The 21,055-nt window shown below is 68.1% G+C and overlaps 1 protein-coding gene across 2 annotated transcripts; it reads left to right on the top strand.

Moving 5' to 3' along the window:
* Positions 1-8,087: 8,087 nt before the first annotated feature.
* On the top strand, positions 8,088-16,758 carry FGFR4 (fibroblast growth factor receptor 4). 2 transcript variants are annotated; one of them, XM_067304602.1, is made up of 18 exons: positions 8,088-8,160; positions 8,952-9,075; positions 10,997-11,266; positions 11,385-11,474; positions 11,672-11,838; positions 11,953-12,076; positions 12,395-12,585; positions 12,743-12,881; positions 13,005-13,198; positions 13,470-13,615; positions 13,998-14,119; positions 14,231-14,341; positions 14,521-14,711; positions 15,158-15,280; positions 15,365-15,435; positions 15,718-15,855; positions 15,952-16,057; positions 16,148-16,758. In XM_067304602.1, the coding sequence occupies exons 2-18, from the start codon at positions 8,985-8,987 to the stop codon at positions 16,292-16,294; spliced, it is 2,421 nt and encodes an 806-aa protein (XP_067160703.1). In that variant the 5' UTR covers positions 8,088-8,160; positions 8,952-8,984; the 3' UTR covers positions 16,295-16,758. The 2 variants fall into 2 exon arrangements, with proteins under 2 accessions (XP_067160703.1, XP_067160704.1); XM_067304603.1 differs by lacking the exons at positions 8,088-8,160; positions 8,952-9,075 and having other exon boundaries at positions 11,188-11,266; positions 12,424-12,585.
* Positions 16,759-21,055: the final 4,297 nt, after the last annotated feature.

Below are 21,055 nucleotides of genomic sequence, written 5' to 3'. Positions count from 1 at the left end.
AAGCAAAGAACAGGATGCAGACACCTTTGAAATATTTGGGATGGGAGGGAGGCTTGTGTTCTAACCCACCTTCCTCAAGCCCCTGCTGTCATCCCAAGGCACCCTGAGGTCCGGACAAAGCTGGTTAAGTACCTTCCTCCATGCTCCTCTGGCATGTCAGTGTGGCCTTGGGCATGCCGCAGTTGCCGAGGGGAAAGCGGGACAGTCTGGACTTAGGCTGCTGGCACTTCTGCAAGCTGTTGTGTGGCTCGTGCTGGAAAAATGTCAGTGACTGTCGTAAGAGGCTGTTCCCTGTTTTCTGGCAGTCCTGTGGCAGCACAGGAGCAGCATGATGGCAAGGCTGTGCTGCTTCTGTCTGTTCGCACCATGCCTCGTTGAAGCAGACTGTTTGCTTGCTCTCCTACTTGATACAATGTGCCAGATCTGAGGCTGTCTCAAAATAGCTTGTCTTGTGCCGGAGTGTCTACACGTGCTGGGCAGAGCAGTGCTCCCCTGCTTTGAGAGGGTGCTGCTTTGCTGATCCGTTCCTGCATGAGAAATGCCATAATCCAGGGCAGCTCGCTTGTGTGCCGTGTCCTGCTCCTTGGCAGCCAGGGCTGTGGCGGATGGCAGAGCACCAGAGTCCTGGGAGCAGTGCAGAGCCTTGTGCTGGCACAGAGGATGGTGCTGCCCTCGCACCCCCCCCCCCCCCGAGCATGGTACTGACACATGCTGGGAGGGACTGGTTGAGTCCTGCAGGCCTGGCACGGCATGTCCCCTAGGGCTGCGTGCCTGCTGCTCCCAGGCTGTCCCTCACTGAACCCTCCTGCTTGATCACAGCTGGGCTGCAGTGTTTCCTGCAGCTCCTGGCCCTTAACTGGGTGCAGGTGCTCACTGAGGGGGGTGCCCGGGGTGGAAGAGGTTCCTGGGCAGCCCGTGCCCTTAGCATGTCCCCTTCCCCAGTGGAGGGACGGCTGGCAGCAGTTTTGTGGTGGCAGTCACCGCCAGATGGCAGCCCTGCCAGCCACACCTGGTGCTGCGGTGGGTGTCCCACAGCCCAGGGTGCTCGGAGACATGCCGGCCCATCCCTGTGCTCCAAACGTGGACCAACCCGGGTGCCAAAGTCACTGGCATCCCAGCTCTGCTGGGTGCGTGCTGTCCTAGTGGCTTCTCCAGCTGGGGGGCTGCTCTGATGGGGGCCTGGCAGCCTTGGTGCCCATGCAGCACCCAGCTATGCCTGCTTGACCAGCCAGGCCTGTGGCTCAGCCCCTCTGCCAGGGCCCCTGCACTGGTTGCTGTGGTGCAGCACCCATGGGCGCCCTGGAGCGTGATGGGACAGACTGTGGCCTTGCTGTGGGGCTGGAGTGACCCATGCACTGGGGAAGGCTGAGGTCTGAGTGTGGCTCTTCTCTGCAGCCTCTGCTGGGCAGGCTGCAGCACAGAGCCCATGCCGGCGCGCTGCCCCGTGCTGCTGCGCGGCTGCCAGCCCTGCTCAGCCTCCCTGCCCGGGGCCTCTGCAGGCGGCACCTTGCTGGGCCGGGGCTCTGGCTGCCTGCGACAGGCCCAGCCCCAGCGCCTTCCGGGCTGGCAGGCACCGCGCAGGGCACGGAGCCACCAAGTAGCCACATCCCTCCGCGGAAACGCCGCCGTCCCCTGCCCGTGCCGGAGCCAGCTCCTTGGAGCCTGCCAGTCTGAGGAGCCAGCTCATCCTCTGGCCTGGCACTGGTGCTGCCATGGGGCTGGGCCCCAGGTTCCCCCCTCACCGGGGGGATGTGGCCCTGTCTGCAGCCCTAACCGCTCCCATCCCTTTTGGCCCCACTGTCTCTAGCAAGTAAATCAGGTACAGATGTAGAGGCAGGGCCAGGCGCCTGCTTGCGATTAGGGGCTGGGAACATCAGGGTGGCCCTGTTCCTGCCTCGCACCCCCCTGCTGTAGCCACACTGCTTCCAGGAGGAGCCACGAGTGCCTCACGGGGGACGGAGCTCGCGGCAAGGCTCTAGCTGTGCTGCGTCCCAGAGGCTTTGCCAGGCCCTGCTTGTTTGGCCTGTAGATGGGCTCCGGCTGGCACCATGGCTGTGCAGTCCAGCACACAGGGTGTGCAGCTGCCCAAAGGGGAGCAGCACCCATCCTGGGCCCTGTGCACCCCTGTCCCGGAGCCTGGTGCACCCGGTGTTACGTGGGCATGGCTGTGCCAAGCAGGGATGCAGCGGGGGCAATCTCTCTGCTCGCTCCTTGCCAGCAGGCTCAGTGCTGCAGGGCCAGCCCCGGCCCCACCGAGCTCCCCACTGGGCCTGGAGAGCTGTTCCTGCCCCATCCTGGAAGGATGTGCCCGTCTCTGCGGGTGCTCCCGCGCCAGGCTGGGGGCTTGGCCAAAGCCCAGGGTCGCGGTATCGCTTGCCTGGGAGCCCCTGCACCCGGCCCTGCACTCTGAGCTCCCCAAAGACAGCAGCAGGTTCATGTTTGCCGAGTTCTGCCTGGTTAAAACTTAACCGGGCTGAGTTGCTCCATCAGTCCCTCCCTGCGGCAGATAAGGATCGCCAGGCGCGCCGGCGTCCCCGTGGGGAGTGCTGCCCTAGCCCCGTGCTCAGGCCGCAGCGCAGCACGGGCTCTCGCTGGGGTGCTGGGGGAAAGCAGAGCGACAGGGCCAGGCTTGGCACAAGGCTGAGCTCCTGCCCTCGCCACGCGGCCCCTGCTCCGCCAAGCAGGCTGCGGAGCTGGGACCCGCTCCCCATGCGCACGTCCCGGGGAGCCCCTAGACACCGTGCCGCCCCGTGCGCAGCCCACGCAAGGCGCCCACCCGGAAACGCCGGCACCTCCGGGCCAGGTGCCAGCAAAGGGCCCTGCGTGCAGTCAGCACCAGCGGCAGGAGGGCAGCTACCGGCAAGGCTGGAGCCGGGATGCTGGAGTGGGGCCTGGCTCCTGGCCTCCCCGGAGCGCTCCTGCCCGGCCTGGAGCCAGCCAGCGTCCCCTCCGCAAGGCACCCAGTGCAGCCCCTGCCCTGGCTCGCCGGGTCCCTGCTGATAAGAGGGCTGCAGATTGCGGCCAGGGCTGTAAAGCTGCCGGCATGTCAAGGCCAGTGGGGCTGGAGGGAGCCAGGAGCCTTTGCACTGGGACAATCCACCCGCTCCAGGCCCCCTGCGCACAGCCCCTCACGCTCTGGGGCTGCCCTCTTCCCTCGGCACTGCAGGGCTCTGGTGGCCTCCACACATGGAGCGAGCTTGCTCGGCCTCAGCATCTGGACCCTGTGCACGTACGGGCCTGGGGTGCTAGGAGCCAGGGGAGCCTGTGCCCCAAACAACAGCCGTTCAGGAGAGGCCAAGAGAAACTTCCAGGAGGAAAGAGCCCCCCGGGCTCCGGCCCCCCCAGGAGCCACTGGGCCGCGTGCACTCATGCTGGCCGCAGGTGCGACCGCAGCAGGAACGGCGGCGAGCGCTGGGGCCAGGCACAAGGGGCGGCTGTGTTCCCGCAGCCCCGGCTGCCTTCCAAGAGCAATATTGTTGGCACCAGGCAGGCTCCCTGCGCCGGCAGCGCATACACGGGCCTTTCATGAGGGGAGCAGGGATGATTTACTGCCTGGGGGAAGGGGCAGGGGTGGGAGGATGAAGCCCTGGCATGCCTGCCCCTGCGCCCAGCCCCGGGTGCGTGCTCGCTGCCGCTGGGCTCTGCACACACGAGCGGGGCTGTGGGTCTGGCTTGGCGTGGGGCTCACCGCAAGTTGCCTCCCCGCAGGCAGCACGGGGCAGAGCGGGTGCCTCCGGGGACGGGGAGGGTGCTGGGGGACGCAGGTGGTGGCACCAGGCTCTGAGCGGCAGGCATGAGTGAGGCGAGGGTGCCCACGTCAGCTAATGCGGCAGGGAGCAGGAAGCCGTGCCACCACGGGGGCAAAGCCGGGACCGCGGCAGAGCTGCTGCGCCCTGCGTTTCGCCAGCGACACCACCCTGCCTGGAGCCGCGGCGGTGGGTCCCGGTCTGCATCATTCCTGCTACCTTGCTGCTCCGTGCGCAGCGCCCGCAGGGCACGCTCCCTCTCCGGGCACCCCTGCCGTGCCTGAGCTCATGCCCTCCGCGGGGATGGGAGGACGCGCGCTCCCTGCAGCGCTGCGGCTGAAGGCAGCAGCCGGCGGGGCCGGGTGGAGCGGAGCTGGAGCGGCAGGGGCAGCAAGGGAGGCTGCTGGGGCAGGGGCGCCCCCGCGGCACGGGGGAGCCGGCGCTGGCACAATCCCCCCTTGTTGCGCTGCTGGCGTGGCGGAGGCCGCGGCGGCGCTGCCGGAGGCGGGCAGCAGGCGGTGGGCTGTGCTGCCGTGAAGGGCTTTTTGTTTGCCTTCAGTTGCTGTTATAAATCAAGCGAGGCAGCCGGAGCCCCCCGGCCCAGCTCAGCCCCACGGCAGGCAGGGGACGGGCTGGCAGCCTCCTGCAGCGCAGCCCCCCAGCACAGCCCCGCCGTGCCCCACGCCTGCACCCCAGCACCTCCCTGCCCCGGCGGGATGCTCGGCCTTGTGCAGGAGGGAGCTCTGGGGCAGGGGACCCGTGGGCGATGCGGGGCTGCAGGAGCACATCTCGGTGCCAGCACGGGGTCCTCTTGCCCTGCTGCCATCTGTCCACACTGTCCTGGCTGGGGTACGTGGGGTCTCAGCCAGACAGGGATCTGGGGGCCCATGAGCCATGTGCAGAGCTGGGCCAGCACCCGGCTCCTGCTCCCACTCCGGAACAAACACGTGAAATACGGGCAGAAACTGAAGGGAACCTCCTGCCCCTGCTTGGGCTGCAGATAGGGGCAATGGTGGCTGCTGGCACCTCCTGCCAGGGGACATGGGCATCGCTGGGCATCCCTGCCTTCGCCTCGCTGCTGCCCACATGCTCCCCTGTCCCCCCTGCCTGCAGAGCCCCTTGGCAGGTGCCCAGCCTGGTCCAGCCACAAGCCACCAGCAGACGTAGCCCCAGGCACCAACGCGTGGGAGCGGGGCCGGGCACGGCAATGCCCCGGTGCCCCGGAGCAGGGCAGCTGCCCAGGCTGCGGCTCCTGCGGGCGCTGCGCTGCATGGCCACATGCACTGCCCTCCCCTGTGTCCCAGTGCTCCTCTGGTGTTGTCCGTGCTGGGAGGTGACACCTTCCCACGCTCGCCCCAAGCGCCCTGCACTTTGCACACCCTGGCCCAGGCAGCCGGGGGGGATTTGCTGCCCTCCAGCCCCTCCGCGCACCCTGGTCCTGCCTGGCTCTTCCCCTCTCCAAAGAGGGGAGCAGAGCGGGGCCAGCTGCAACTGCTGCCTCTTGTTTGCAGGGGCTTTCCGGGCTCTTTCTGGGTTTGATTTGGTTTCGGTTCGAATCGAGCTGAAGCCAACGTTTTTCTGCGCTTCCCGCATGCTGCAAGCTCTGCAGAGGCTGCTGCTGCTCCGTGAAATTGATGTTCTCATCCGCTTCACGCACCGGCAGGAATGTCGACCGCGCCAAACAGCTGCCGGCGGCCCCAGGGGCTCCCAGCCCCAGGGACTGCTCCATGCACCAGCACCCTGGGCCCCGGCCCAGCGCCCCAGGAAGGGCATGTGTGCACTGGGTGGTGATTGCCACCGGCGCTCATAGCACAAACCGGCCAAGCCACCATTGCAATGAGATTTTATCATGCTGGAAGTTGCCATCTTTGCGTGACGAAGCAGCATGCGAAAAGCTGTGCCTGGCCCTGCTGGCACGGCCCTGCAGGGTGGCGGTCTCAGACAGCGACAGCGCTGTCCCCACTCACGCGAGCCGCATCGAGCACAGGCAGGCCATCGGCCCCAGCAGCACGGCACGTGGTGCTGGCACATCTCGCCCCAGCTCGGGGCACGTCTTGCGGGAAAGCAGACAGACGGCAAAGCAGAGAGCAATGCAGCAAGGCACAGCAGCCGCTCTGAGCCAGCCCGTGCACAAGGAGGGGGCTCTGGGGCCGCATCCTGGCTGGGTGCTGATGGTCCCCCGTGCCTTCCCGTCGTCAGCGGGAAGCTGCGCCTGGGGCGCCGCAGTGCACGGAGGGGCCACAGCTGCCTTGCCGTGCTCAGGGGTCCTGCGCCGGCGGCACGAGAGGCGGCGGGGCCCGGGCCCGGCGCAGGCTGCGGCTGCGGGAGAGCAAGGCGACGTGTTTATCGGTCGGATTAGGGCCCCTCCAGCCCTGGCGCGCGGCCTTGCTGTGTTTTACAGCAGTCTGTTATGGGCTCCTAATGAGGGTCACGGCCACTTTATGGCACCGGCAGCGATAACGCTGCAACTAATTGCGGCAGAATTAGCGAGCAGGCTGCTTCCTAGCGAGGAGCGGCGCCGGGCACCGGGCAACGCGCCGCGCCGAGCCGCCCTGGCAGGGCCACGTTCCCCACACCGCGGGGCTGGGGACAGAGTGGGTGGCTTCCACGGCACCCTCGGCATTTCCAGCACCTCGCTCGCTCCACTGGCTGGCAGGGGAGAGCAGACGCGTCCCTGCCGCCCGGCAATTGGAGCCGCCACACAGCAGCGCGGGAGCGAAGGGGGCAGAGGTGACCTTGCCTCCCCGTGAGCGATACGGGACCCACCTGCGCCCAACGTGCACCGGGAAGCAGCCCTGGGGCTTTCACAGGGAGGGGGAAGGCCAACGTGTTTCCCGTCCAAAAGCCTCCCCGTGCCGCCGGGGGCCCAGGCTGGGCCTTCCCCGGTGCACGTCCTGCCTGGCTCCCCGGCACGGACACCGGCCCTCCGGGGTGCCCCTGTCCTCGCGCTGTGCAGATGCGGGGGCTGGCGTCCTGCCTGCAGGGACCGCGGTGACTGCGCGGGCACCGCAGCTCCCCGTGGATGGGTCAGGGCACCTGGGGAGGGTGCCCACGAGCCACCCGTTGGGTTCTGAAGGGGAGGCCCTGGGCCCCCGCGGGGCTGGCGCCTGCCCTGGCTGCTGCCCTCCCCCAGCTGGGCAGCGCCTGGGTTTGCAAATGAAAAGGTGCTGGGCAGAGCTGGGGCTATTGGAGGAGCCATTAGCACAACTGGGGGGGGGGGGGAACCTCAGCCCCAGCCCGAGGGGAAGGCAGGGGCCTGGCTAATGTGTCTGCGGGAGGGAGGCTGGGGGCACCAGCGCATGGAGCCAGGGGACAAAGCCGGCTGATGGCCCGGGGCATTGGTATGCAGTGGGGCAGGGAGGCTGGGGGTGGCGGGGGTTGAGATGCCGGCACTGGGGATAACGCGTGTTGGGAGGTGCCCCTGGCATCTCCCCACTGCTGCCTCTCCCCGCAGGCCTGGCCATAGCGCCTGGCTGGAGCATCTGGTCTGGGGGTGACGGCGGCAGCGGGGGCCCCGTGTCCCGCTCTCCCGTCCCTGCCCGCCTGGTGGGGAATGACATTTTCATGTCCCTGCAGCAGCCAGGGCCAACCTGTCCCAGGCCAGCTGCTCCCACTCCGGTCCCAGTCCCAGGGATGCTGCGGCACTTGGCACTGGGAAAGCCCGGCAGCCAGGCGTCCCCGCTCCCCGGGCACACAGGGGCGCCGGGCTGGTCCAGCCAGGGCCCGAGCTGCCATGTGCCCCCACAGGGCCTCCCTCACCCCGCTGCCCGGCCCCAGCACTGCCCGCGGCCCCCACGGACCCCCGCCGGGGCCCGGCCTGCCTCTGCCCCACAGCAGCAGGCCTCGGCCCCACGGGGCTGCCTCGGCCGCACACCTCATCCCCACGGGACCTCACTCAGCCCCACGGGGCTGCTGCAGCCCCCGAGGCCGCTCAGCCGCGGGCAGCGGCGAGGCCCCGCGGGCCGGGCAGGGCCGGGCAGGGCGGCGGGCCGGGCCCGGCGCGGCGCGGCGCGGGGGAGGGCGGCGCGGGCGGGCCGCCCCCGGCGAGGGCCGCACGCGGCGCCGCTGTAACCCGAGCGCTTCCCTACAAAGTGCCCGCGCCCGCGGCCGCCGCGGCAGAGCCGGGACGGCGCGCACCGAGGGCGGGCGGCGGCAGGCGGGCAGGCAGGCAAGCAGGCGGGCAGGCAGGCAGGCAGGCGGGCAGGCAGGAGGGCAGGCAAGCAGGCGGCGGCGGCGGCGGGGTGCCGCCCTCGGCAGCCGCTGCGCCCGCCATGGGGCCGCGCTGCGGGCCGCCGCGGCGCTGAGCCGGCCCCGCGCCCCGACGTGAGCGGCGGCGGCGGCGGCGGCGTCGGACTTTGCCCGGGCCTTCCCCGCGGCGTGCGGGCGGCTCCGCCGAGGGAGCCCCTCACCGCCGGTAACGACCCCCGCGACCCCCTTCCCCTGGGCCTCCGCTGTGCTCGGGATCCCGGTCCCCTCTCCCCTCGGGGCTGTCCCGGACCACCCCCCAACCCCGGTTCCCGGCCCCCCCCCGCCCCCGTCTCTGAATCCCGGGACCCCCCCCCGTCCATTGCGCCCCCTGATCCCTCACCTCAGGGCTGTCCTGGCCCTCCCCCCCCATCCCTGTCCCCTCGGGGCTGTCCCCTCCCTGGGACTTGTAATCCCCCCACGTCGGTGGGGCCCCAGAACCTCCACCCCCCACGACGCTGGTCCTGGGACCCTCTACCCTCGGGGCTGCCCCGGGACCCCCCTCACCTCGGGGCACCCCGACCCTTGCAGCTGCAGGCCCCCTCGGACAAGTGGACCTGTCCCCAGTGCCCTGGCCAGGCAGGGTCAGGGTCCTGGTCCCTGCTGCTGGCTTGCAGGGGTGAGGTCCCTGTGCCCAAGTGGGGTCCCCCAGTCGTGTCCCCCCACCCAGCCGTCGAGGTTTGAGGGCTGGAGGGGGCTCATCCCATTCGGGGTTCCCCCCACTGCCATGACGACATGCAGTGGGGACTTGTGTCACCCAGGCGCCCCACAGCGTGCCCCCCTGGCACCCCGGGCAGGGCTAGGACGCAAAGGTGACACCCCCGTCCCTCCCCACACGTCCCAGTTGCGGGGGCTGCGCGGGGGCGGGAGCTGGCTGCCCGATCCAGGGCACGGCGCTGGCGGCTGCGGGCGCTGCTGCTGCTGCTGGCTCCGGTCACCGGGCTCCTGCCTCTCCTGCAGGGTGCGAGCCGCCGCGCCGGCGGGGCCTGGAAGATGTGGCTCCCGCTGCACATCCTGCCGGGGCTCCTGCTGGCGGCCGCCGCGGCTCGGCCGGCTGCTTCCCAGGGCAGGACGCTGGAGCCAGGTACAGCTGCCGGGGCACGAGACGGGGCTTGGGGAGAGGGGACGGTGGGACTGGGGTGCTGCCCTCTGAATGCATCCCCAGAGGCTGCAAGCTGGGCAGCAAGCCCTTGGGGCTGGGGTTGCTGGCGCGCTCAGCACCTGCTCTGCATGCCCGGGGCTCGCGGAGCCGCCCAGCTCCGTGTGTGTGCGTGTGTGTGGCCGGGCAGCGGGGGCTGAGGGAGCGGGCAGCACCCGCGTGGCTGGGTGCACGGCACGGGAGGTGCTGAGCCCTCGGCTGGAGGCTCTCTGGAAGGAGTAGGGTTGGCTCCGGACGGGCAGTTTGCTTGGGGTGGGCGTCCCCGCGTTACCGGGGGCTCGGGTTTGCTCCGTGGACGAGTGCCGCAGAGCGGCATGGTGTGAAAGCTGTCGCTGTGGCACTTGCATGTCATTCATTAGCGAGTGGGAATGCCCAGGAGGTGCAGGCAGCCCGAGCCTCTTCTGGGGGCTCGAACGTGTACCGGAGAAGCACACGTGCGCAGAGGAGCAGAGGCCACCCCACGTCTTGTCTCTGGTGGCAGAGCAGATGGCTGGGGAGCACATGGGGGTGCGTGTGCAGGACCCACAAAGGCAGTGACCAAGACAAGGCTCAGCTGCTGGCTGGGTCTGTGGGAGGGCTGTGGACGGGCAGGGCTCATGTCATTTGGGGCCAGGCTGGGAAGGGGTAGGTGTTGCTGGGCCACTGTTCCTGCTTTTTGCAGTCCTTGCGTATTGGTTTGGTCCCCAAGATCCCAGCATGCAGACAGTGAGGGTGCAGTTGGTGTTTGCCGAGCTGGCGGTTGGGTTATTTCTGCTCTTGATGTTCACACGAGATGGCCGTTAGCTGGACACAGCCAGGGCTGGGTTCCCGGCTGTGCTTGGGGCGCGCAGACGTGTTGCATGTGACAGGCGGTCTGGCGGAGGAGGGTCTGCGGACAGGGCTTCTGCGCCCGGTGCTGTGCGTCCCTGGCTCTGGGTCTGCTTTGCAGGCGCTCGGCTCCTAACGTCTCCCCCAGCCAGGGCTGCGCTGTCCTTGCACCGTGGCCCTGGCCCAGCCTGGCTGCTCCCGCGCTGGGCTGGGTGGGTGAGGGTTGTCTTTGCTGGGGTTTTGCTCCACGGTGGGCTTTGGCTCCGGAGCTGGCTTTCGCAGCGGGGGGAGAGCAGACCATTCCCAGGGAATGTTGGTCCAGGAGCCAGCACTGAGCACTGGCTCCCAGTGAAGTCAGGGCTGGCCCAGGCAGCACCCAAAGGGACAGGACGACCGGGGCTCAGCCTTTGCCCAGGCAGGGGCACGACTGCAGGCCAGGCGTCAGGCCGTGGGGAGCAGCAGCCCCAGTGCACGGCAGGAGGGGGTGCAGGGCATGGAGAGCCTGGCCCCAGCGGAGGGGACGTGGGACAGCGTGATCAGAGATCCTGAGCGGCCGAGTGGGCCAGACCCTGCAGGAAGGGCTGCCAGGGAGCAGCAGACCTAGGGCGGCTGAGAGGGTTTGATGCCAAGCGCCCCTGCTCCTGTCTGGGGCAAGGCCAGGGGTATGGAGGAGCCGGGGAGCCCCTGCCCTCGGTCAGTGCCAAGGGGCACCCGTCCTCCATGGGGCACAATGGTCTCAGGCCCCCTGCGGCACAGGGAGCGGCGCCTCCAGAAGGGCTGTGTCATGTGTGGCCTTGGACAGGGGCACGGCAGTGCCAGGCAGGCGGCCGGGGAAGCCTTGTCCCACACCCGAGGGCAGAGTCCAGCCCTCACCCATGGCCACAGCCTGGATGGGCTGGTGGAGCCGGGCGCTGGGCCATGCCGTGCCGTGTGCTCTCTGCACCAGGGTGGGTGTGTGCCGGGGGTCCTGCTGGTGGGGGCATGTGAGGAGGGGTGAGCTTTGGGTCTGGTGCTCAACACGTTTCTCCTGGGCTGGCAGAGATGTTCGAGAGCCCTTTGCTGGAGTCGGAAGAGGAGCATCTCCTGCTGGACCCAGGCAATGTGTTGAAGCTGTACTGTGATGCCAACCACAGCAGTGCCAGCGTGGTCTGGTACAAGGAGTCCAGGCCTCTTGTCCCAGGGGGTCGCATCCGTCTCCAGCAGAGCCTGTTGGAGATCTCAGAGGTCACCTATGAGGACTCAGGGCTCTACGTGTGCCGGGCACGGGCGACTGGGGAGATCCTGCGCAACTTCACCATCTCTGTCGTGGGTAAGAGCCCAGGCGGCACCCAGCCCACTGCCTGGGGCAGCCATGGGGAGGAGGGCACCCCACATCCCATGCAGTCCTGCAGATAGAGGTGTCCCTCTCAACCCATCTTCCCTTGCAGACTCATTGGCATCTGGTGATGACGATGAAGACAGTGATGGGGATGGTCCCCACGGAGACCGGAACGAGGAGCCCGTCTATGTGCACAGAGGTCAGTGCTGCCCAGGGTAGGGAGCAGCTCGGCCCACATCCGGGGTCTGGCTTGCCCCGGAGAAGGCCGTGTGGGGCAGGGCCTTGCTCACAGCGTGAGGGGCTGGGAACAGCTCAGCCAAGCTCCGGGCTGCCCCTTGGCCCCTGAGCTGGGACATGCACCTCGTCCTGCTGTGCATTAACCACGTGCCTCCCCAGCGCCCTACTGGACACATCCGCACCGGATGGACAAGAAGCTGTACGCGGTGCCCGCAGGGAACACGGTCAAGTTCCGCTGCCCGGCCTCGGGCAGCCCCAGCCCCAGCATCCGCTGGTTCAAGAACGGGCGCGAGTTTCGGGGCGAGCACCGCATCGGAGGCATCCGGGTAAGGACACAGGTTCCCCCCTCAGCATCTGCCTGTCCCGGGCCCAGCTCAGCAGCAGCTGTGTTGCCCTCACCCCCCCCATCACCCCTCACCACATCGCCTCCCTCTCTGCAGCTTCGGCACCAGCACTGGAGCCTGGTCATGGAGAGCGTGGTGCCCTCCGACCGCGGCAACTACACCTGCCTGGTGGAGAACAGGTTCGGCAGCATCCGCTACAGCTACCTGCTGGATGTACTGGGTGAGCAGCGCTGGTGCTGGGTCTCTGCTCATGCAGGGCTCTGGGAGAGGGGCACAGGCTCACGGGGAAAGAGGCAGAGGAGTCTGGTCATGTCCTCACTGCTTGAGCAGCCCATATGTCCCTGGAGAGTCCTGAGCACCCAAGGGACATGGGGATGCGAGACCAGGCTTGGAGCTGCACTGATTCACTGCCAGGTCCTGGGAAGGGCTCACCATGACTCCGGAGGTTCACAGAGGGCAGGGAGGGAGGCAGAAATAAGGCCCTGCCCCAAGTGTCACGTGCTGTGTTGGTGACACTGCCCTGCTTTCCTCTGTGCAGAGAGGTCCCCACACAGACCCATCTTGCAGGCTGGGCTGCCCGCCAACACCACGGCCCTGGTAGGCAGCGACGTGGAGTTCTTCTGCAAGGTCTACAGCGATGCCCAGCCCCACATCCAGTGGCTGAAGCACATCGAGGTGAACGGCAGCAGCTACGGTCCTGATGGTGTCCCCTACGTGCAAGTGCTCAAGGTAATGCCCAGCCCTGGGAGATCAAGGCTGAGCCACCTTGCAGGCCGGGACTGGAAGTGCCCGGACCCCAGATGCCCACCCTGGAGTGGTGGCGAGGGGTTTGCACAGAGCCTGCCTTCGAGGAGGGGTGCTCACGCTCTGTCCCCTTCTCTGGCAGACCGCGGACATCAACAGCTCGGAGGTGGAGGTGTTGTACCTGCGCAACGTCTCCATGGAGGATGCCGGCGAGTACACCTGCCTGGCAGGGAACTCCATCGGCCTCTCCTACCAGTCAGCCTGGCTCACCGTGCTCCCAGGTGAGGGCAGGGGCTCCCGGGGCAGCAGCACAAGGCTGGTGCGGGAGCAGGGGGCCTGTCTGGGAAACAGGGGCCTGGGTGTGTGGGGACCAAGGCTCTGGCCAACTCGTTCGCTCCCTCCAGAAGAGGACCTGGAACGGGAAGCCGAGGCCCCCGAGGCCAAGTACACAGACATCATCATCTACACATCGGGCTCGCTGGCTGTGGCCATGGCTGTCATCATCGTGGTGCTGTGCCGGATGCAGACCCAGCCAAGCAAGCAGCCTCTGGAGCCCATGGCTGTCCACAAGCTCTCCAAATTCCCACTCATCCGACAGGTGCGTGCCAAGCGGGAGCCCTGGGAACATGGAGGGCCGGCTTCTGCTAGTGCCACCTGCACCCATCCCTCCTTACTGTCCTGCCAGCCCTCCCCACTGCCTCCTCCTGCCCTCAGCCCCGGGGAACTCCCTCGCCCCATTGCTCTTGAGTGAGGGTGTCTCTGCGGCACCACTGGATCCCCGCATGTCCCTGCTGTCCTTGGGCTGGGAGCTCTGTTCGGCCCCAGAGCACAGGGCCAGATGGCTGAGGTCTCCTGGGCTCTCTCCACAGTTCTCCCTGGACTCCAGCTCCTCCGGGAAGTCCAGTACGTCCCTGATGCGCGTCACTCGTCTCTCCTCCAGCTGTGCCCCGATGCTGGCTGGGGTCATGGAGCTGGACCTGCCCCTTGACTCCAAGTGGGAGTTCCCCCGAGACAAGTACGGTGCCGCGCAGCACGGGGGAGAGGGAGGTCTGTGTCCGGGGGCTGCTGTCTGCAGCCACCCCTGGGACCAGCAGCTTGCGGGCGCTGGATGGGGAGGTCTCCTGGCTGCCCTGGCTCCCCGTCAGTCTGTAACGCAGACCTGTGGGTCAGGGCCCCCCATCACCAGCGACCGAGAGCCAGCACCGCTGTACCCCAAGGCTCTGCATCAAGAACTGTGACAGCCGCAGCTGGTGCCAGCGCTGGGACTCTGCACTTGCCCCGGCCCGGGACAGAGGGGGCAGCCACGCCGGCTCTGCCCCACGGTGTCGGATGGTGCTGTGGGGTGGGCAGCAGGGCTCTCCCTGCGGGGCGCTCACGGATCCGTCTCGCCCTGCCAGGCTGGTGCTGGGCAAGCCCCTGGGAGAAGGCTGCTTTGGCCAGGTGGTGCGGGCAGAGGCGTACGGCATCGACAGAGACCGGCCGGACCGAGCCGTCACTGTGGCTGTCAAGATGCTCAAAGGTAACCGTTTCCGTGCGGCGTCCCAGGCACAGAGGTTGCAGCGGTGCCAGGCGCGGGGCCAGGCTGCGCTGCCACCCCCGCTAGCACAGTGACGCGACCCTCCTTCCCCAGACAACGCCACTGACAAGGACCTGGCTGACCTCATATCCGAGATGGAGATGATGAAGCTCATGGACAAGCACAAAAACATCATCAACCTCCTGGGAGTCTGCACGCAGGACGGTGAGGGGGGCTGTGCAGGCAGGGCTCGGGGGATCGGGGAGAGCAGGCACAGGGCTGAAAGGGGCCAGGTTGTGAGCAGAGGAGGGGGGACTTTGGGGTGGGCTGCTGGGTGGGCAGGGAAGGGTTGGAGGGGGCCCGGACGGGGCGCTGGGGCTGAGCGGTGTGGATGCCCTTTCCAGGGCCGCTGTACGTGATTGTGGAGTTTGCTGCGAAGGGCAACCTGCGTGAGTACCTCCGGGCCCGGCGGCCCCCGACGCCTGACTATTCTTTCGACATCACTGCGATGCCTGAGGAGCAGCTCTCCTTCAAGGACCTGGTCTCCTGTGTCTACCAGGTGGCCCGTGGCATGGAGTACCTGGAGTCCAAACGGGTACGGCTGGCACAGCCCGTTGGGCTGCCTGTGCCTGCAAAAACCTTGGGGTGGGCACAGCGCTGATGGAGGAACTGTGTGTTTCATGTCCCTGCTGAAGCCACTGTCCTCTCTCTGAATGGAGAGGGGGAACCCAGCCACCTCCTCCAGGCGGTCCAGCAGCTCCCAGCCACATCCAGCAAAGCTCAGGGCAGCATCTCGGAGATCTCCCCAGAACCATCTGTGCAGGACAAAAGACCTGTCCTGCCTCCTGGTTCTCTTCCCCAGATGCTCCTGTCACTGCAGCCAGCCCCGTGTGGGGGTGACCCTGACGTGGGAGCGTGGAGGGGACTGGTGGGGCCGTGGGGTGCATGGGAGGTGTGTGGCGGTCAGGGTGTGCGGAGGGGACATGCTGAACCGGAGCCACTGTCTCAAACCTCCTGTGGGTGATGGTTCCTTCCTGGCAGTGCATCCACCGTGACTTGGCTGCCCGCAACGTGCTCGTCACGGCGGAGAGCGTGATGAAAATCGCTGACTTCGGCTTGGCCAGAGATGTCCACGACATCGACTACTACAAGAAAACCAGCAATGTGAGTGTGGCGGGGACTGGGAGAGGGGAAGGAACGGGGACGGGGGCCCGTAGCCCTGGCTAAGCAGAGGGTTTGTTCTCGCAGGGCCGCCTGCCCGTGAAGTGGATGGCACCAGAGGCCCTGTTTGACCGTGTCTACACGCACCAGAGCGATGTGTGAGTCCTGGGGACTGGGGGCTGCTGTAGGGTGTGGGACGAGGCAGCTCCATGGGGCTATGCCCACACTGGAGAGCCCCCATAAATAGGCAGACAGTGCCCCGCAGGGATAGCAACGGCAGGGCACATCTCTCCCAGCGGTGACGTCTGGACCTGCCACCTTCTCCCATCCCTCCTCCCACGGCACAGCAGGGTGCTGTGGGGGCAGCGAGGGCCCTGCCTGCGCAGGAAGGGGTCGAGGACGTGGCTGACCCCCCCTCCCCTTGCTGCCTGTGATCCCAGGTGGTCCTTTGGGATCCTGATGTGGGAGATCTTCACCCTGGGGGGCTCCCCCTACCCCGGCATCCCCGTAGAAGAGCTCTTCAAGCTGCTGAAGGAGGGGCACCGCATGGACCGGCCATCCAACTGCACCCACGAGCTGTGAGTAGCGGCCAGGCAGGGGCAGGGGCAGGGGCAGGGGCAGGGGCAGGGGCAGGGGCCGCGGCACGGCCCCGCTAACGCGCCCTCGCTCCCCAGGTACATGCTGATGCGGGAGTGCTGGCACGCCGTGCCCTCCCAGCGCCCCACCTTCAAGCAGCTGGTGGAGGGGCTGGACAAGATCCTGGCGGCCGTCTCCGAGGAGGTGAGTTGCGGAGGGGAGCGCCCTGCATGGTCCCTGCGGGCGGCGGGGCAGGCGGCACTGGGTGCTGATGGCCCCATCTCCCCCCTGCAGTACCTGGACCTCTCCATGCCCTTCGAGCAGTACTCGCCCTCCTGCGAGGACACCACCAGCACCTGCTCTTCGGACGACTCTGTCTTCACCCACGACCCGCTGCCGCTCGCTCCCTGCCTCTTCGCCTACCCCAGCGTGAGGACATAAGGGCGGGCAGGGACGGGAGATGCCGAGGGCGCCGCCGCTCTCGGGGGCAGCGGATCTGGGCATGAAGCGGGCGCAGGGCTGTTCCCTGCGGTGCATGGGCAGGGCCCCGAGCCGCGGCGCTGGGGCAGGGGGTCCCTCTCTCCAGGGCCTGGGGGGCCTGGGCTCTTCCCTGCCTGGCCTCCATCTCTGCACGGTGCCTTCAGTCCAGGCTGAGACCTGCAAACCCGGGCCTGGCATTGCATGAGCCAGTGCCTCTCTGGGACGGGCACTGCCCGGGGCACCTGCAGCGTCACCCGGAGAGCCGGGCTTTGTCCGGCATTGCTTTGACTGGACGTTTTGATGGAAGTGTCTCTTGGCGGGAGCCCTGCTGCCTGCCTGGCTCCCGCCTGCCCCTGTACATAGCCATAGAGATGAATATTTATGTACATGAACTATCGAGCTGATAAATTATTTTTTGGAATAGACCCTGGTGCAGTTTCTGGGCTGCTCCCGGTGGGCGAAGGGCCAGGCGAGGGTGAGCAGGGAACGGCCGAGCGGGGACGGCAGGTCGCTGCAGCCCAGCCAGTGCAGGGGGGTGCCTGCGCTCCCGGGGGGCACCGAGGCAGTGCCACAGGTGCAGGAAGCAGTGTCCCCGCTCTGGTGCCTCCAGGCGCTCCGTGCAGCGCTCCTGCACAAAGCGCTGGTGCATCTGTTCCCCATTAGCCGCTGTTGCACTAAGCCACCGTGAACTCCGCTACCAGCGTCACCCTGAAACTGATCCACCAACTGCTGCTGGCTCCCAGGCTGGGAAAGCGCTCCCGGGCCCGGCACCGCACGCAGGGGACCCCCTGCCCCCTCCCCACCTGGGCCGGCCCCCGGACACCAGATAAAAGTGAGTTATGGGCTCGGTGCTGCCTTCCTCTAACCCCGGCGCCCCTGTGCTCCTGGGAGCGTGGGCTGGGGAGCTGCAGCCCCAGGCCCTGCTCTTCGCCTCCCCCGTTGCCCCACGGCACCCAGCCCCACTCCCCAGCCGGCTCTGCGGGGAGCGTGGGCAGGCAGGGGCTGCAGCTGTCTCTCCCCCTCCCGCCGGGCTGCTCGCGGGGTCTAGGGTTTCACCTCGTCTCCTCCGCTCCGGCGAGGGCTGGGCTTTGCCGGGCCGTTAGCCCCAGGATCCTGTTTCCTTCTCCGGCTCCCAGCTGCATTCGGAGCTCCCGCGGAGGGAGGGGGCAGGCCCCCACCCGGCCTGGGAACCGGCTCTCGCTGGAGCAGCCCTGGGCGCACGGTGCCGCAAACCTGCCCCGGGGGAGCAGCGAGGGCAGGAGCCGGAGACAGGAACAGCCCGGTGCCAGACGGGCTCAGGGCGGCTGCAGCCGATGCCTCTGACTCTTGCCTGGACGGCTCCGCTGCACAGGCACCAGGGCCAGGCCTGGGCCCTGGCTCGCAAGGGACGTGGCCTTGTGGCTGGCTCCTGTGCCACCTCGGCAAGCTCGTGAGCCGTCCCGGGGGAGCCCTGTGCGTGTGAGCCCCGGGCCGGCCCCGCTGTGGTGCTGCCCCGGGTGCCGAGCCTGCCGGGCGCTGCACGTGCCGGGAGCCCAGCAGCGCGCAGAGCCGTCCCAGGCACCCTCCTCTCCACAGCCCCGTCGCTGCCCGCGGTGCCCCCGCTCACGCAGCCCCGGCAGGGCTGCCGGAGGGAGACCAGTGCCTTGCAGCCTCGGTCCCCCCAGCGCTGCTGGCAGAGGGGCCCTCCGGCCGCAGCAGGGCCTCCCCCCGCTCCCACGGGGCTGGCGGAGGCAGACGGACCACCAGCAGGTGTGAAACCTGCCATGTCCCAGCAGCCTCCGTGCCCCGGCGAAGGATCCCAGCTGTCTGCTAATGTGCCAGAACCAATGCATTTATCACAGCCCTGAATGGGGCATTCACACGCCGGAGGGCAAACTGCCCAGGCAGCCCGCGGGGGCGGCCGGCCCCGGCTCCCCGCCGGAGCGCCCTGGCTGGGGCCGTGAGGGGAGCCGGCCTTCCCCAGCCAGCCCGGGGGAACAGCGTGAGCCGGTGCCCAGGGCCGGGGTCGAGCCGTGGTGTTGGCGCCCTGCCCGCACCGCCGGCCCCGGGGTGGCTCCGCGCTGGGGCTGCCGTGCCGGGGGCACCGGGGCGGGAGGCAGGCAGCACCCGCTGCCCAGCGCGGTTCGCAGAGCGCTGCCCTGCTCGCTTTCTTGGCATTCCTGTTTTCACGGCTTCCCTGGAAAACGGAGCCGCGGCCAATTGCGAAGGCTGGGGAGGAGGTGGGTTCGTTAATCGTTAACGCCAGGTGCGGGGACACAAGGGGAGATTGTGAGCAGGGAGGTGACACCCCGAACGCACGCCGACGCTGCGCCCCGCGGCCCAGCGCAGCACCCGGGGCTGCCAGGTGCCACCAGGGGGGACACAGCACCGGCACCGGCACCGGCACCGGCACGGGCACGGGCACGGCACGGCGGCCCCCACACACAGCCTGCTCCGCACGGCGCCGCTCCTTTGTCCCCGCTGGCCTCGCCAGAGCTCCCGTCGGGAACGCAGGCGCCTCGTCTCCGCGGCGTGGTGGCATGTGCATGCCCGGAGCCACCGAGTGCTGCTGTCGTCGCCTTCCCCTCTGCCTTCGGGTCCCCTCCGCCCGGCGAAGCGAGGAGGACGCCGGCGCCGCGCAGCCCCGGCGCTGGCTGCCTCCCTCCGGGCGCTGCCCCCGCGGCGAGCGCTGCGGGGCGGCTCGGGCCGCGTGCGGGCAGGGGAGGCAGCCGAACAACTGGAGGCAGTTTTATTGTTGAACATTCCTGGTATTTTCTGTCAGGGCTGAACCAATTGTCCTTAATCCGCCAGGCTCTGCTGGCCAAACAAGTGCGGCTGAGCCACCGGCATCCTGTCCCCGCGAACAGGCCCCCTTTGTGAGGGGGATTTAGCGTGTAGCCCAGTAAATCCCGCCGGTTTCCTGAGGCCGCGTTCCCACACGCCCTCCCCCAGCCGCCCGCCCCGCGGCCGCCGGGCCCTGGCACCGCTCGCCCGGCCCGCGGCACCCTGCCCGCCGGGGGCTGCGCCTCCGCTCCCCGCAGCGCCCCGGCCCCGGACGCCTGGGTCCCTCCCGAGCGGCACCCGGGCCGGGAGGCAGCCGGGAGCCGCGGCCCGAGGAGATGCCGGACAGGGACTAGTTCCTCATTCCAGCTTTCGGGACGTGGCTCCGGCGCCATGCTCAGAGACGCCTTTGCTTAACGACTCCCTGTTGTAGGGCCAGGAGTTCCTGTTGTCCTTTCTCCCCCAAACAAAGGCGAAGGGATTTTTATCTCTGAGGAGAATCTGGCTTTTGTGAGATGCAGAGAGCCTCTGCCCCGGGGCTGCCGCTGCCCCTGCCCGGCAAGGAGGGATGAGGGGGGAAGGCAGCAGGCTCCTGCCTCCTCCCTGCCTGCCGCTGCCCCTCTGCCTGCTCCTGCTGTGCCCAAACCCAATGGCCCGTGTCCCATGTCCCGCGTCTCGTGTCCCATGCCCCGTGTCCTATATCCCACGCCCTATGTCCCATAACCCTTGTCCCGTGTCCTGCAGCCTGTGTCCCATGCCCCAAGCCCCATGCCCTGTCCCCTGTACCCCATGTCCCATGCCCGTGTCCTGTGCCCCAGGCACACTGCCAGTGCCCGGTGCCCAGGCTGGGGGGAAGGAAGGGCCCCATGGGCCAGAGGACAGTGAAATGGGGCCCATGGGGACCCGCGCGCATGAGCACGCTGCACTGCTTCCTGGGCGCCATGAGGAAAGGGTCTGTCCTCTGCCGTGGAGCAATCTGAACACAAGCAGACCCTGGACATGCGCACATACACACACAGAAATCCCCCACACAGCCCCTACACACCCCCCAAGCACCCCCCCCCCTCCATGCACACAGCTGCCCAGTGCACACACATGCTGCTGCACACACACACACACACACACACACACACACCCCCTGTTTGCACACATCCCCTCGTGCACACAAACACCTCATGGACATGTACACACACACACACACACAAACATATCAGCATATTCCCCCCCCCTTGCATTCCCATCATCCAAACTTCTACACACCCCATGCACGTGTGTACACCCCCCCGCATCCCTAAGCACACCGCCACATGTGCACATACACCCCATTCATGCACGCACCCCAACGATGCACGCACATTTACATCCCACGCACATACACACCCCCGTGCACACATACACCCCCCATGTAGCCCATGCACACACACACATCCATACACACCGCCCCGTGTACACACTCCCACACACCCCCGTGCACACACATGCACACATCTGCACGCACACGTACACACACATGCACACATACACGTCCCCGTGCACACAAACCCCATGCACATGTGCACATCCATGCACGCACACGCACACACATGCACACAACCCTCCTGGCTCTCCCTGCGCAGGGCAGAGCTGCCTCCCACCCTGGCGCTGCCCATGGCTCTGTGCTCCAGCCGGGCTCCAGGGCAGCCCGAGCTGGGGGTCCCAGTGAGGGAGGGCCGCAGGGCTGCAAGCCCCCTCGGCCCTGCCATGGCCCCGCAGCCCTCTGCGCTCCTCCGCCATCCCCAGCTCCGCGCGGGGCGGCTGGGGGAAGCTGGGCTGCGAGCCCCATCTCCTGGCGAGCAGGAGCAGCTCTGCGCAGAGCGGTGCAGAAATGGGACCGGACAGGCAGCTCTCCCGCTCGGCTCGGCCCGGGCCCCCTGGGACGCGGGGCAAGAGGGGGGGTCGGGCTGCAGAGCCACGTCACGCCCC

This window comes from Apteryx mantelli, chromosome 14, assembly GCF_036417845.1.
Source record: "Apteryx mantelli isolate bAptMan1 chromosome 14, bAptMan1.hap1, whole genome shotgun sequence".
Taxonomy (NCBI): domain Eukaryota; kingdom Metazoa; phylum Chordata; class Aves; order Apterygiformes; family Apterygidae; genus Apteryx; species Apteryx mantelli.
This window is presented reverse-complemented; position numbering and strand designations above follow the sequence as displayed.

Coding starts and splice junctions, on each gene's coding strand:
- FGFR4 (XM_067304602.1), top strand. CDS start 8,985: ATGTGGCTCCCGCTGCACATCCTGCCGGGGCTCCTGCTGGCGGCCGCC. Junction 9,076..10,996: donor GGGCAGGACGCTGGAGCCAG/GTACAGCTGCCG, acceptor CTGGGCTGGCAG/AGATGTTCGAGAGCCCTTTG. Junction 15,436..15,717: donor TACACGCACCAGAGCGATGT/GTGAGTCCTGGG, acceptor CTGTGATCCCAG/GTGGTCCTTTGGGATCCTGA.